This window comes from Meleagris gallopavo, chromosome Z (genome assembly GCF_905368555.1).
Source record: "Meleagris gallopavo chromosome Z, MGAL_WU_HG_1.1, whole genome shotgun sequence".
Lineage (NCBI taxonomy): Eukaryota > Metazoa > Chordata > Aves > Galliformes > Phasianidae > Meleagris > Meleagris gallopavo.
In genome coordinates, this window is record NC_139435.1 from 12,531,236 (window position 1) to 12,545,578 (window position 14,343).

Sequence of the window (14,343 nt, forward strand, 5' to 3'; positions counted from 1 at the left end):
AAATGAAAAATCTAGGAGTTCAGTTTAGTCTTGATTTTTCTATGAACATTTGACAACTCTTGGTGTGTGTGTGCGCGCTTGAGAGTATAATTAATAAAAAGAAAATGCTTACTGCTTTTTAGTAAAAATTGACATTCCAGCTTAAAAAGATTTGTGCGTGTCTTTAGAAGGACAAATACGAAATAATACGAATAAGGCTTTGTACAGTCTTTATGTAGCATGGTTTAGGTGGTGGTGGGTGAAGAGAGCGCAGTGGTGGCCTCTGTGAGAAGATTCCAGCCATTTCAAAAAGAGACTCACCATGGCCAAAGCTGAGCCCATCAGCAACACTTGTGTCACCTCTGTGATAACGTATTTAAGAAAAGGAAAAAAAAAAACCATCATGTAGCAGCAGTGAAAGAGAGGACTGAGAAAAACATGAGAAGGGCCCTGCAGGCACCAAGGTTAGTGCAGAGTGCAGGAGGTGCTCCAGGCACTGAGCAGGAGTGATTACGAGGGAGTGGTAGTAACAAAGCATTACAGACTAATCATAGCCCCCATTCCCCATCCCCTACACTGCTTGGCATAGAGGAGATACGATGAAGTCAGAAGTGAAATTGAGCCTGGGAAGACAGGGGTTGGGAAAGGTGCTTTTGTTTATTGTTTTTGTTTACTTTTTTTTCTCACTATCATACTCTACATTAACAATAAATTAATCTTCCTCAAAGACTAGAATCATAGAATTGTAGACTTGTAGAGTCATAGAATCATAGAGGTTGGAAAAACCATTAAGACCATCTAGTCCAACCATCAACCATGCCTGTGGTCGCCCTAAACTTTGTCGCTCAGGGCCAGATCTACACTTTTCTTGAAAACTTCCAGGGACTCCAGTGACTCCATCATTTCCCTGGGCAGCTTGTTCCAATACCTCACCACTCTTTCAGAGAAGAAATTTTTCTTAATATCCAACCTGAACGTTTCCTAGTGCAACTTAAAGCTATTACCTCTTTTCTTGATGCAAATTACATGGGAGAAGAGGCCAACCATCACCTCACTGCAATCCTCTTTCAGGTAGTTGCAGGGTGATAAGGTTTCCTCTGAGATTCTGCTTCTCTAGAGTGAACAATGCCAGTTCAGCTGCTCCCCGTAAGACTTGTGCTCCAAATCTTTCACCAGCTTTGTTACCCTTTTTTGGACACACAGTCTTTCTTGTAGTGAAGGGCTCAAAACTGAACACAGTTCCCAGAGTGCAGCCTCACCAGTGCCGAGTACAGCTGCAGTAGGTCTGACCCACTTTATGTCTGTTTCCTTTTTAAAAATTTTCTTTCTTTCTTTATTTGTTTGTTTGTTTATTTATCTAAAGAAACAGGATTGTGGAAAAGCACATGAAACCTCAGCTCTCCCTGCGAGGAATCCAAAAGCAGACAAATGATGTTAATCAGACCTCTGTCATCCACAGGAGAAGAAGTATTTCACTTCTACAGTAGAACTAGGGAAGCTGGGAAAGTTGTTTTGGAAAACTTTATTCAAAACTCAGGAGTGTTCAGCAGTACAGAAAATCAAATTTCTTTTATAATATTGTTATTAACCTCTGCACTGTGACTTGCATAATACAATCAAAGAATGAAGGTTCATCTAAAGTCCTTCTTCATGTGAACCAAAATAGATCTAGGAAATGACAAGATAGAGGAGAATATACAACATTGTACAGTTTTACATATGAGAACCACCAGGGATTTTTTACTAAAACAAGTAGAAGAAATTAAGACATCCCAGCTCAAAGAGAAACTATGTCAGACTTCAAAAGTATGAGAAGTACATGCATTTTTGTAAGCCAAATACAGAGGACTTGCTTGGATCTAGCTGAAAGTGAGAACTTCTGGCTTTGGGATGCATCTTACGAGCAACATGTTGATTAACATGCAGCTGAACATGAGCCAGCAGTGTGCCCAAGTGGCCAAGAAGGCCAACGGCATCTTCGCTTGCATTAGAAGTAGTGTAGCAAGCAGGATTAAGGAAGTTATCATCTGTCTGTACTCTGTTTTAGTGAGGCTGCACTCTGAGTACTATGTTCAGTTTTGGGCCCCTCAACAGAAGAAAGACACTGAGGCACTGGCATGTGTCCAGAGAAGGGCAGCAAAGCTGGTCAGGGGTCTGGAGCACATGTCTTAGGAGGAGTGGCTGAGGGAACTGCGTTTGTTCAGTCTGGAGAAGAGGAGGCTCAGGGGAGACATTATTGCTCTCTACAGCTACCAGAAGGGAGATTGTACCAAGGTGGGGGGGGGGGGTTGGCCTTTTCTTCCATGTCACAAGCAATAGGTTTAAGAAGGAATGGCATCAAGTTATGCCAGAAGAGATTAAGGTTGGGCATCAGGAGAGATTTCTCCGAAAGAGTGGTCAGCCACTGGAGCAAGCTGTTCAGGGAGGTGGTGGAATCACCATTCCTGGAGGAGTTCAAGAAATGTTTAGATGTTGTACTGAGGGACATGGTTTAGTGGGAAATATTGGTGATAGGTGGATGGTTTGACTAGATAATCTTGGAAGTCTTTTCCAAGAACCTTGGTGGTTCTAGGATTCTGCGATTCTACGTATAGAACTTCATGACCACACACATATTTTTGCATATCTGGAAAAAAAAGTATAATTATTTCAAATTTTACTATGAAGTTACCTGTAAATTAATGTGATACTCTGGATACCCCTCATTGCTACAATTAACTGTAAAGCAAAACACATATGAACTTAATAATGGGGAAATTTTCAGCTAGTTCTTATCATTTTTCTTCAGCTCTCACTTAAAATTGTTAGTGTAGCTTGTATTCTTATTGTTATCTGGGATATGACCAGATTTTGGAATACACGTGTCTTTGTTACAGCAAAATTATTTGTGTATTGTTACCTATTGAATACAACCAAATGATGAAGGTTCACCAAAAGTGTTCCACTATATGAACCAAACAGGCCTAGGAAAGAACAAGATATCAAAAACTGAAAAAAAAAACTTGGAGAAGATTATTCAGTTGAATCTCTTTCACTGTTTTTCTGTCTAGCACTTTTTGTTCCCTTTGTCAACTTTCATAATAATTAATAGCTGTCTTTTTCTTTTTACCTTAGAAGTTTTCCTAGTGTTCTCAAAATACTCCTCCATAAAGGTTTTTTTTGTATGCAGAATAATTCCAAAGGCATTTTGTTGTTTTAATCCAGCACTGACTCCAGTTTAGTATGAACACTGGATTGTAAAATAACGTAACACATCATGTCTTTCATTCAGTTCTTTGCAATTTCCAGACTAATTCAAAGAACATATTGGGAATATACTTGAATTCAAACCAGAAATACCTCAAATCAATTTCAGTTACTCTGTTGATATTATTTTGCAATTGCTAGTAAGTGATCATTTAAGTTACTTCAACAGAATAAATAGGTGCATCTTATCTTCAGAATTTTAAATTATGCATCTTAGATACTGAATATGCAGTTCAGGATTGGGCTTTCTGGGATTTAGGTTAGTCAACTGCAGGAATGATTCTAGAATTCGTATGTAGACTGAAAATACAGGAGAAAAATACGTTTGTGTGCTTATCATTCATACAAGGTTACTCATACACAGTCCACATTTTGCTGTTAATTTTACAACAGTCTGATCATATAAAAGGGAACAAGTATACCACGTAAGGTCTTACAAACAGATACAAAAATATTTCAGAGAAGATCTATGAATGTGTCAATTATATCAGCTATTTTCTTAGGCAGATCAATAACTTATAGTCATATTTCAATCAGAGTAGTTATGTTCATTTTTAAATTGAAGTTTACTTTTTTTTTTTTTTTTTTTAACTGATATAAGCCACTCAGAATTTTTGGGGGAAGCCTTAAACAATTAAAAGCAACACTTGTAAAACTTTGTGATAGGATTTTTTCCATAGTATTAATATTCTTTGCTGTGGAGAGTCCTAAAAGAGTCTCTGACTGAAGCAGATAGAAAGCATGTAGTTGCTCTTTGTTTGTTTACTGAAAATTTTCAACCTAATATTCTGTAATTATGATGCATTTAATTATATCTGGAGAATGAAGAGAAGAGCAGAAGGACTGAGGGAAAATTAATTCAACTGGTTGGTTGGAACTGTCTTGTTTTAGCTAATGAAAGATAGTCGTAGGAATTGAAATTACAAAGGAAGTAAAATCTTTTTTTTAAAGAGACCTTACAGTAATGCTGTCAGTGACAAAACTCCCTTAGGGCCAGATGCACTCAAGTGATGACGATGCACTTGTACAAAATTACATATATTGTGTAGGTTTTCATACACTGTGGTCTGGTTTGCATCACAGAATCACAGCTTTGAATGTGTTTCAGCCGAGAATCTTTCTTCAGTTCTAGGAACTTCAAAAATTGATTATTCTGTTTCTCAGCCATGTTAAATATTTCAGTTTAATTTTGCTGAAAGATGAATCCTTTAGGTTCCCCTACGTACAAAGACATCAAGGGAGGAATGTCCTTAAAAGAAACCTGAAAAGTTTTTACCTTAGTTTATTAATTACATGCTAGTCCAGATTTTATAGCACTTTCAAGCAGATCTAGCAAAGTTATGTTATTTGACATCATCACCTTGTTTTACTTCCATCTAGACAGATTGCTTGCCTCAAGTTACAATTCTCTTTATCGTCTTACACCTTATGACTGAGCTGTTTTGTAACTATCCAGTTGAACACTGAAGTAAAGAAAGAAAACCACCAGTGACATTTTAAGTCTTGATTCTGCTGTAAACTGTAATGACTTCCTGTGATTAAAAAAATCCCCTTTTCTTTGTAACTTTGGAAGCTGTTGTTTCATTTTGCCGTCTTATAAGGGCAACAATTTGCTGGCTTTAAGGGGCTCTCTGCAAAGATGGTCAAAATGTTATTTTGGCGGGTATAGTACTTGTCACTTAGAAAAATGTCGTGCTATCTTAGACAGCATGCTTTGCACCTCCACTTTTAATTCTGCCATTATCACAGGTCGCTTTATTCAACATGAACATCCGTGTCACTGACTGGTTATGCAATATGTTGTAGAACAGAACCCTAATGGGGCCAGCAACACTGCCTTTATGCAAATTTTGAATTTTCTTGCATGCATTACCTTCTCCTTGATTCAGTAGTTTCCTTTCATTTCTCCCACCGCTACTCAAAATCTTCTCCCAAGCAAAATTCAGAGCAGTGGCAACTTCTACAGACTTCATGTGGGTGGCCATCTGCACTGACGGAACCTGCTAAAGTCAGCCCAGGTGCAGTTCTCTGAAAGCAGCTGTGTGTGGTGGCCTCACATGGAGAGATGTCAGAAAAACGGCTTTGTTTCTCTTTATTTTTCTAAAAAAGCCCTGTTTGAACTTTGGATGCTTGTTTTTAGACATTAATGTGAGTATTATTTTCAGAATGTAGAAAGCACATGCATCCCACTGATTCCAAGCTGAGGTAAGTATGATCTCAAGAAAATAGGCTTAGTGGAGCATGACACAGAAATTTAGAATCATAATCTATGATTCTGAGTTGGAAGAGACTTGTAAGATCACTGAAATGAACTCCTCTCCTCTCATGTGAAAACCCAATGATTGAGAGTGTTGTCCAAATGCCTCTTGAACTCCAGCAGCCTGGGGCTGTGCCTGCTGCCCTGGGCAGCCTGTTCCATGCCCACCACCCTCCTGTTGCAGAGCCTTTTCCTAGCACTGCTCTGATGCTCCCCTGATGCAGCTCCATGCCGCTCCCTAGAGCCCTATCACTGTCACCAGAGAGAAGCTGACATTTGTACCGGAGTGCCATGTATTCACAGGTCCAGACTGGATTTTTTTGAAACCTGTCTTCAGTGGAAAGGAGTAATAAATTTGCCTCAGCAGTGCACCTGTATCTGCAGGGGTGCTGTCAGGATGAGATAAAAATTTCTAATGAATAGCCAGGCAACCCATAACATTCATGCAGGAGTGATGGGCAGTCTAAATCCTTCCTGTACATGTGAATAAAAATACTGCATCTGAGGTGAGTATTTCAACTTTGTATATAAAGTTATTTTGTGCCCAATTAATACTTTTTAGTGAAAAAAAAAGTACGGTAGCTTTCATGGGAAAAGACAGCGGTCAAAAAATTGAAAAAAAAAAAAAAAAAAAGCTGTGAACTGATGCTTTTGAGAAAGCCAAGTTCAAAATCCTGGTTACAGTCAGGAAATACAAGTTTTCTGCACCCAGGCAGATGTCCTTAACACATCTTAAACAGTTGCCATGTATAAAGCTTATCTCTTCACAAAAAGACACTATAACGCTTAAGTTTTGCCCTAGTACAGATTTAAAAAACAAACAAAAATAAACAAAAAAAACCAACAACACCCCAAAAGGTTAGATCTCAGAAATCCATCCTAATGAATGGGAAAGCCTTCTCCATTTGCTTCGCTATCTCTGTTTTTCACTCAGTCTGTAAATCACAGCAGAGAATAAAGCAAATATGGCAAAGCTGCTGTTTGTCAGGAAAAAGTAATGAGCAGAAAGAATTAGTGCTTTTCAGTCCTGAAATGACAGATAAAAGAAAAAAGAAAATAAGAAAAAGCAGTTTGGTTAAACTGCTTTTCCAAAGCAGGTCAGTTTTGTCATTCAGGTTTCCAAGAAACCCAGTGTTGGCAACACCCAGCAATAATGAATAACCGTCAAGCTGAAAACTAGTTTGTTCAGGATTTATTCTAGAACACCGGGTCTCTCCATCAGAATATTCTGCATAATCTATATACTCTACTATTCTGGTCACAAAGAAATGACCTGCATTTAAAAAAGCCAAACATAACATCAAAGTCCACATGTCAGTTCTTCAGGGGAGGGCTGAAGGTCAAGGTCAGCATGAACAGATTTGTATTTATATCATATCTAAATCTTTCACTCCTGATCTGCTCCAGAATGTAAAATAGAGAATGCTGTGGCCGATCACTGAGTTCTACTTAGTTGGGTTCATGATTTGTAATGTATCTGAAGTGCAACCTGTACCACCACACTGGGCAGATCCGTCTTTTGGCACTGTAACCAGTGCAGTTTAACCCAGCCAATGGCTGTACTCCACTGGTCAGTGACAACTGGAGATTCCTCCTTCTAGCAGAAATTCTGACATTATCTTCATAGCCATGTTCATACGATCAATTCATTTGAAATACATAGAGTAATATTTCTAGCTTTCAATTTAAGAAAGGGAATGAAAAAAACCCAACACATTGTCACTATAAGAAGTGAAAGAAGTAAACAAGAAAACAAAATAAAGAAACAAACCGGATATTTTCTCCATTACTTGGTTAGAAGTAAAATTGAAAATTATTTTTTAAAAATTATTTATGCTGCTTTTCCATTCTGAAACTTTTCTGGACAATGAAATAAGGACAGTCATTCTTAACAATGCTCTATGCCAAAGAGATGGCTATTCAGACTATTGTGATCCGACATTTCTTTTAAAGAAACACAAATTTATACCATCTCAGGACCTGGCCCTGGTAATGAGTTTGAGAGAGCATTTCCTTAAACATAGGATGACAGAGGTAAACCAGAATATAGCAGAATCATCACATTATAGAATCATAGAATGGCCTGGGTTGAAAAGGACCATAATGACCTTCCAGTTTCAATCTCACTTCCATGTGCAGGGTTGCCAGCCGCTAGAGCAGGCTGTCCAGGGCCACAGCTGACAAGACAGTACATTTTATGTTACTGATAAACTCCTTATTTTTGAGCAGCAGAAAATAGTAATAAATATATATAGCTACATGCATGCTCTATCGTGGCCTTTTGTCTTCATAGAAACTCTGATAATTTTCATCTGATTGTGGCACTTTTAATTTGCTCTGACTCACAAAACCCAGTCTTGAGTGCATTCCAAACTGCCAAAACACAAGTAATGCTGTATTCTAAAAACAGAAAGCACAAGTAAAATTTTATATCAAGTAATTGACATCAATTAACCTGATGATTGTGGATTTCTTTACAGCATTTGTTTTCAGCTTCATCAGATGCTGAATCATGTAATTGGACATATCTCTTTCCTACTTAGTATATTTGAAATTTAAGAATCTAAGTTTGATTTGTTTAATTAACCTAAGAGAGATACTTAAGATAGACTAGTTAATGTGAAACGACCCCCACTGTCAGAAACTACTTAGCTGTGTGTTTTACATGACACAATTTGTAGTGGGACGTAACTGGATAAAATGACTTGAGCTAAAAAATATTTGTGAGGCCTGAGCATATTCTTTGCTTCCTGAACTCAATGTAGGTAATAGTGCATTAAGAAAAACAAGCAAACAAACAAAAAACAAAACAAATATGTGAAAAAAAAAAGCCTTCAAAATTGAACAGAAGAGTAATTTTTTTTTTGTTTGTTTCTGTCCTTGATTCCCCCACATGTACTGCATTCCCCTGGACACATAAAGCTTAAAACTTTGATTTTAAAAATACAATCAGAATTTTTTTATGTGATCATAATTCCCAGTACCTGGTGGTATAACAAAAAAGAGAGAAAGCCCCCTCAGCTACCCTATAACTTTGAATAAAAGCATGGCAATTGGCATCCCCCCCTCCTGCTGGAGGCGAAGATAGTTGATTAGACCGTGCCAAGGACTGCCTGAAATGCACTGGGGAAAAAACCTTGACCCCAAACTTTTAAGAACAGGTGTTTTAAAAGAAAATTAAGGACATGCAGAACATCTGAAAAACTGACTCCTCCTTCAGGGAGCTGACAGCAGATTTCTGGGTCTAATTTTAAGAAGCACCATCTTAGATAAATTATATTTTCAGACACAGCTTGCTTTTTGCAATTTTTTTTTTTTTTAAAACTTGTCACACATGGTGAAAGGAACTTGTTGAAGTAGGACTTTTTGCAGGACTAGAGAGAGTCATGGCAATTACTTTTCTTCACAGAAATGCACATACTCCTATATATTTTAAATGTATTCACAGTCTATTATCACAGGCAAAGCAATCTGAAGTTTTACAGAAATCTATTAATATTTGTGCCTGGATTACAACCATAAGAAATTTTGGAGGCTTGGCTCTTCCTAAAAATAGTGACGCAGAGCCTCAGATGCTACAAACTTCTATGCTATTGAAATCACACAAATCTAATAAAAAATGCAAGGTGAAGAAGATGCTTATAGGGTCTAGATTCAGATCTGGGTATGAGATGCATGCAGCTCCAGTTGCGTATGGTTGATTCTGTAACGTTGCAAAGTGTTCTAACATAAACAGTATTCTAATATTCTAAACACTATAAAACTCAGTGGCTTGTAAGGTCATGTGGTTAGTCACTGTGAAAGTCAAAGAAGAAAAAAATGTATGGTTACAACAGGTTTACTATCACTTATATAGATATCAAGATGTGCTCAGGAAGTTCATTAGAGAACTGAACAGAGAACATCAACACCTCAGTTATAGAAAGTCAGTACTCCAGTGTCCGTTGTGAAAAGCACTTAGACTCACTGCTACAAGCTAAGTAATTTTGAATCTAAGTAGTTTTGAAAAACAAATAAGCCCCGTACAGAAAATACTCCTTCTACACTATATGTTGCTGAGATAAAAAGAATATAATTTTAATTTCTGTCCTGCCCAGAAGAGGTAAAAGTATACATTAAGGCTTTAAGGGGCTGTCTGATGCACAGGTCTTGTGTCATTTTTGAACAGAAGGGAGGATTCCACCTGAAATGAATTGGGTGCTGAATGGGTAGAAAAGAAATAAAAGCAAGAACAGAGAGGACTCACTGTCTCTTGGGATGCTCTTCTGGAACCTTTCCAGGTCCACGCTGGGTGGTCGGCTGGGCTTCTGTGGGGGCTGGCCCAGCTTGAACAGCGGGGGCAAAGACTTCCGTTTTGGGGCTCCTGAGCTCCTATCCCAGTCATCCTTCTCTTCTGACCCACCCAACGACCTTCCTGCAGCAAACGCTGTGCTTGTTTTATGGAACTTGGGAGGAGATAAACCAGATTCTTCCTGGATGATTTTGTTCAGAAAGATATTCCTGGAGGCACTCACTCCCTTTTCCTCAGTCTTTTCCTCTGCATTTTTGGGAGTGCCTTGAGATGCGCTGGACCAGTGGCCAGTAGGTTTCAGAGCCATGTTAGAAAAATGACTGCCTGCAGTTTCTGCAGCGCAGTTACTATTTTCATCCATTTCCTTTGTTGCTTTAAATGAATGCATATTTGGTCTAGGGCCTCCTAGACCTTTATGTGGGAAAGCGTTTTTACTTGAGGTGTCTTCATTGTGGGAAACTGCAAGGTTTAGAGAAGGCTTCTGTGCAAGAGCTGGTTTGGAGAAAGAAGGCTTGGGATCATTTTCTTGTGTTGCAGATATGAACTTTTCCTTAACTCCAGCTACTTTTGAAAACAATGTTTTTTCTTCACTCTCTTGTGCTTCAGAATTAAAATTTGGCTTTGTTCCCAGAGGCCTTTTTTCCTTCTCTTGAGGAGCTGAATTAAGAAGCTTGTTCCCTGCAGGTTTTGGATACAGAGACTTCGGCTCTTCTTTTGCCAAGTCACTACTTTTGGTCGAGGTTTTAGTGTATCCAGCTTTTCCATCACTTTCCCTATTAGTTGCTTGAAGTTGAACCCCAAACCTTTGCCCCACTGGTTTCAAATATGGGGGCTTTGGATCCTTCTCTGTCTTATCTTCAGTTGAAGGCTTGACTGCCAGAGGCGGCTTAGGATGAGCAGGTTTTTGAGAAACAGCGGGTCCTGAAGGAGAAGCTGCATTTCCTTGACTTGCAAATTTCTCAAATACTGCTTTCCTTGTTTGTAATCCTGAATGGGTTGGTTGTCCTGTGACTTTAGAGAGTCGAATGTTACCAGAAACATCCTCTGAAGGGCTGTTACCCACGTTAAACTTCGCCATGAGTGACTTCACATGTGCCTTTCCATCCTATGGGCACAGAGAAATAACAAAGAAAAAGAAACAATGAGAAAGTGTCAGTTAAAATGTTCACACATACTGTACTTTAAAGAATTTCCTGGTCTGAGGCTTGTAGTACTGCTGATTGGCTGTGGAGATATTGTAGCACATCTTCCTGTAGGGTTAGAAAAGCTAAGCACTTTGTTGTATCCTTGCTGTGGTTATATAATCTTTTAAATTTTTCATGACAGATTCTGCATTCAGACAGTGATCATTCAGCTCCTTTTGTTCATTGCATGATTTCTGATTATTTCTGGAACTAGGAAGTAAACACCTGGTATATATTTACATGAAGATATCTGCAACTTCAAAATTATTCCAAAAGATAGGAGTATCCTGTGCTTAGAAGCATAGTATATACTAGAACCTGGACAGTACATCAGAATAATGTTATTCATACCAGATCTTTGGAGAACTGAAAGTTGCATGAACAGAAAGTCTTCTGTTTTGGAGGGATTGTGTGTCAGATTTTCTTTCCCTTCTCAGCAATTTGCTTCCCTACTGCTCTCCACCTTCCCCTGTTTTGTCCTTGTTTCTGTTCTCCATTTTGTATCTGATAAACACTGTACATGGGTGGACTGAAAGTGAAAATATATGGAGTAAAATGGGAAGAAATGACAACCAGTAAGCAAAAATACTGTAAAAGGAAAAAGATGAACAGTTCAAAGTGGGTAAAACTCAGTTTCATTAGAAAACGTTTTAATTGGACACCTTTCAGGATCAGCCTTCAATATGAACTGAGAACAAAAGCTGAATACAGTTTGATTCAGTGCAGTTGTTACACAGTTCAGTGAAATATCTGAGCAAAGGGAAGTGAGGTAGTCACACCACAATGGCCTGGGTCCACTCTTGTGTTATAGTTGTCACCAGCAGCAGGGGCTGCTCCTTTGCCAGCAGACAGTGGTGTCAGAACTGATTCATAGCTTGTACTAAGTGAGATCTGTTTTATCCCATTTTATCCTTTTTTTTGATTTTAAGGTCAAAATGTAAAACTAATGTTATGAAGCAGGGATGTTATAGCTAGGAACTGCTCTAAATTCTTTGTTTAGAAACAAAGATTATCACTATCCAGTACAGTACATAATAGTCTGAAAAAATATTTTAGAATAAGATCAACAAATGAACTGTGTCTTCAGCCAGTATGGTTTTCAATGAGCATTCAGTAATTTTTTTAACTTAATTAACAAGATTTTCTGAACTGTGGTTGTCTACTCCTTTTGCCTTCTGTTTGGTTCTGTCATGTTATGAATTTCCTGATAAGCTGGAGTAGTTTCAATTGTGACTTCTGCAAAATAAATTTAACTATCTCAGTCTTTCAATACCACCAAGAAATTCAGTCTTTCCAAACTACATTGTACTACAGAGCTACTTACAAGAAAAGCAGCCAAAACAGTTTGAAACCTATCCCCAGAGTACTTGATTATCTCTTTTTCTCTTGTAGGAAAGGGAGGAAATGCATATGTACTATGGAGATTATCAGGCTTAAGCTATCTACTGCTGGTTGCTATACATACGCTCAGACACACACACAGTCACACTGCATAGATACATATATATATGTATCACTAATCATTCAAGATTTCTCACATAAAACCTCACAAAGCAGTGATTTTACCCACATAATGAGAAAATTAGGCTGATTTCAACACCAGAAAGAATAATAAAAACTTCTGGTTTTGATCTCTCTTGATCAGGACTAATGCATGTTTTTTGGTTTCTTGGTGGTTTTTTTTCTTTTCTTTTTTTTTTTTTTTTTGTTGTTTGTTTTTTTAACTTCAGTAGCAAAATCTAAACCATCAAAAATACAGTGTTTTAAGTATTCAGAACTTGTAAATGACAATCTAATCAACAGCTTGGCCATCTCAGAAACTTATTTCTTTTGAAAGTTATAGGAATAAATTGATTCTTCTTTCTTTCATTTGTAATCAAGGAAAGCATTCGATACTAATCTATGGTAAAGTGAATGTTTGGGATAACAGATATTCAGCATGTAAACCTTTCAGAAGTTGGAAATATGGCTTTTAAGAAAGTTTTCTTGTTGTGATGTGCAGTTTCTGAGAACTATTCTATATCCTGGCAATAACAAGATCAATTACATGCAGGCTTTCAAAGGCCTTAAACAATCCACTACTGCCCTGTCAAGACTATTTATTTTCTGTAAGGACTACCTACATCAATAGATTTGTTTTACAAAATGCCTTCCTGGCACTATGAATAGATTTCAAACGTCCTTATCAAACAGATTTACAAGCTCATAAAAAAAAAGGCTCCTAGAGATGTAGAGGGGCTTACAATCAGCAGCATAGCCTCTCTCACTCACAGTGAGCTAAGTAGTGAGGGCAGCACTCTAAGAATCAAAGGAGGGTAAGAAACTGAGAAATCTTTCTGCTTCTCTGTAATGTATATAATCATTTCCTGACTTAATAAATGTATAACAGGAGCCATATTGAGGATTCTAAGCTAAGATCTAGGTGTTCAGGTGGATAGGTGGAGAACTAGGATAAAGAGAATCTTTTATTGGTGATCTCTGCTGTTTCTGCATTTCCCTTCCCAAAAGGGACAGCAGTTACCTTTTCCATTAGCACATACAATATGTTGTACTTAATGAAACAGGAACTTGAAAAGATTGTGAAACTGGAGTAAGTTTACCCCATCTTTCCTACCTGAAGTGCAATGTGCATGTTAGACAGAGGAGTCTCATGCAAGAAGTACTTAGGTAATATTCTAACTTTCTGTTTGCATTCTTTTAGACTCAGTACAAAATATTTCTAAGCATTCACCTTCTGAACTGCTGGAAGCAGCACAAGGTACACAGTAACAATTTGTTTGCAAGGAGATGGATGCATTTAAATGTGTTTGACTCATATCTAGAAAAATACTCTGGTTTTGGTTCCCATGTGTTGATCAAGGAGATTTGCATAAGTGTGCTTTCCCACTTTCCAGTTCCTTCAAATAGGACCCACACAGATATGAAGATACATTTGCACAGAATTCTTCAAAGAGCAGATTACATTTACATTTCAATGTACAAGTGCAGTTCTCCATTATTTACAACATATATATATTTTTTCAAAATAACAGTACAATGAGAACACAACAAAAATTCCAAATCTATTTTTCCCAAATTTTCTCTGAAAATGTCAGTCTGAACTGGAAGCCTGATTAAAAACAAAACAAAAATAATTATATATTATTTCATTTCCATCTTGATGAAGCCAAAAGAGTATTTCACTTCAGCTTCCCCCTGTGATTGCTTTTTCTTCGAGTAAATAGCACCACTGGATGAATGAAGGCAACAGCAGATGTGCACATGGAGTTTTTAGTTCAGCAAATAAAATGTGTGTTACTGTAGCCTGTACAAGGAATTGTGCAATTCTTCAAAAGGCATATAGATAATGGTTTATAAAGAAAAAAACGCTTTGCTTCTCACCATTA

General features: G+C 37.7%; 1 protein-coding gene across 5 annotated transcripts in view; it reads right to left on the minus strand.

Annotated features, from left to right (window-relative positions):
• Positions 1-14,343, minus strand: part of FYB1 (FYN binding protein 1) — a 69,249-nt gene that overhangs the window by 30,800 nt on the left and 24,106 nt on the right. For all 5 annotated transcript variants that reach the window (XM_085212750.1, XM_085212749.1, XM_085212747.1 and 2 more), the window contains exon 2: positions 9,729-10,878. In XM_085212750.1, coding sequence (XP_085068876.1) covers positions 9,729-10,878 — 1,150 coding nt within the window. The remainder of the gene's footprint in view (positions 1-9,728; positions 10,879-14,343) is intronic.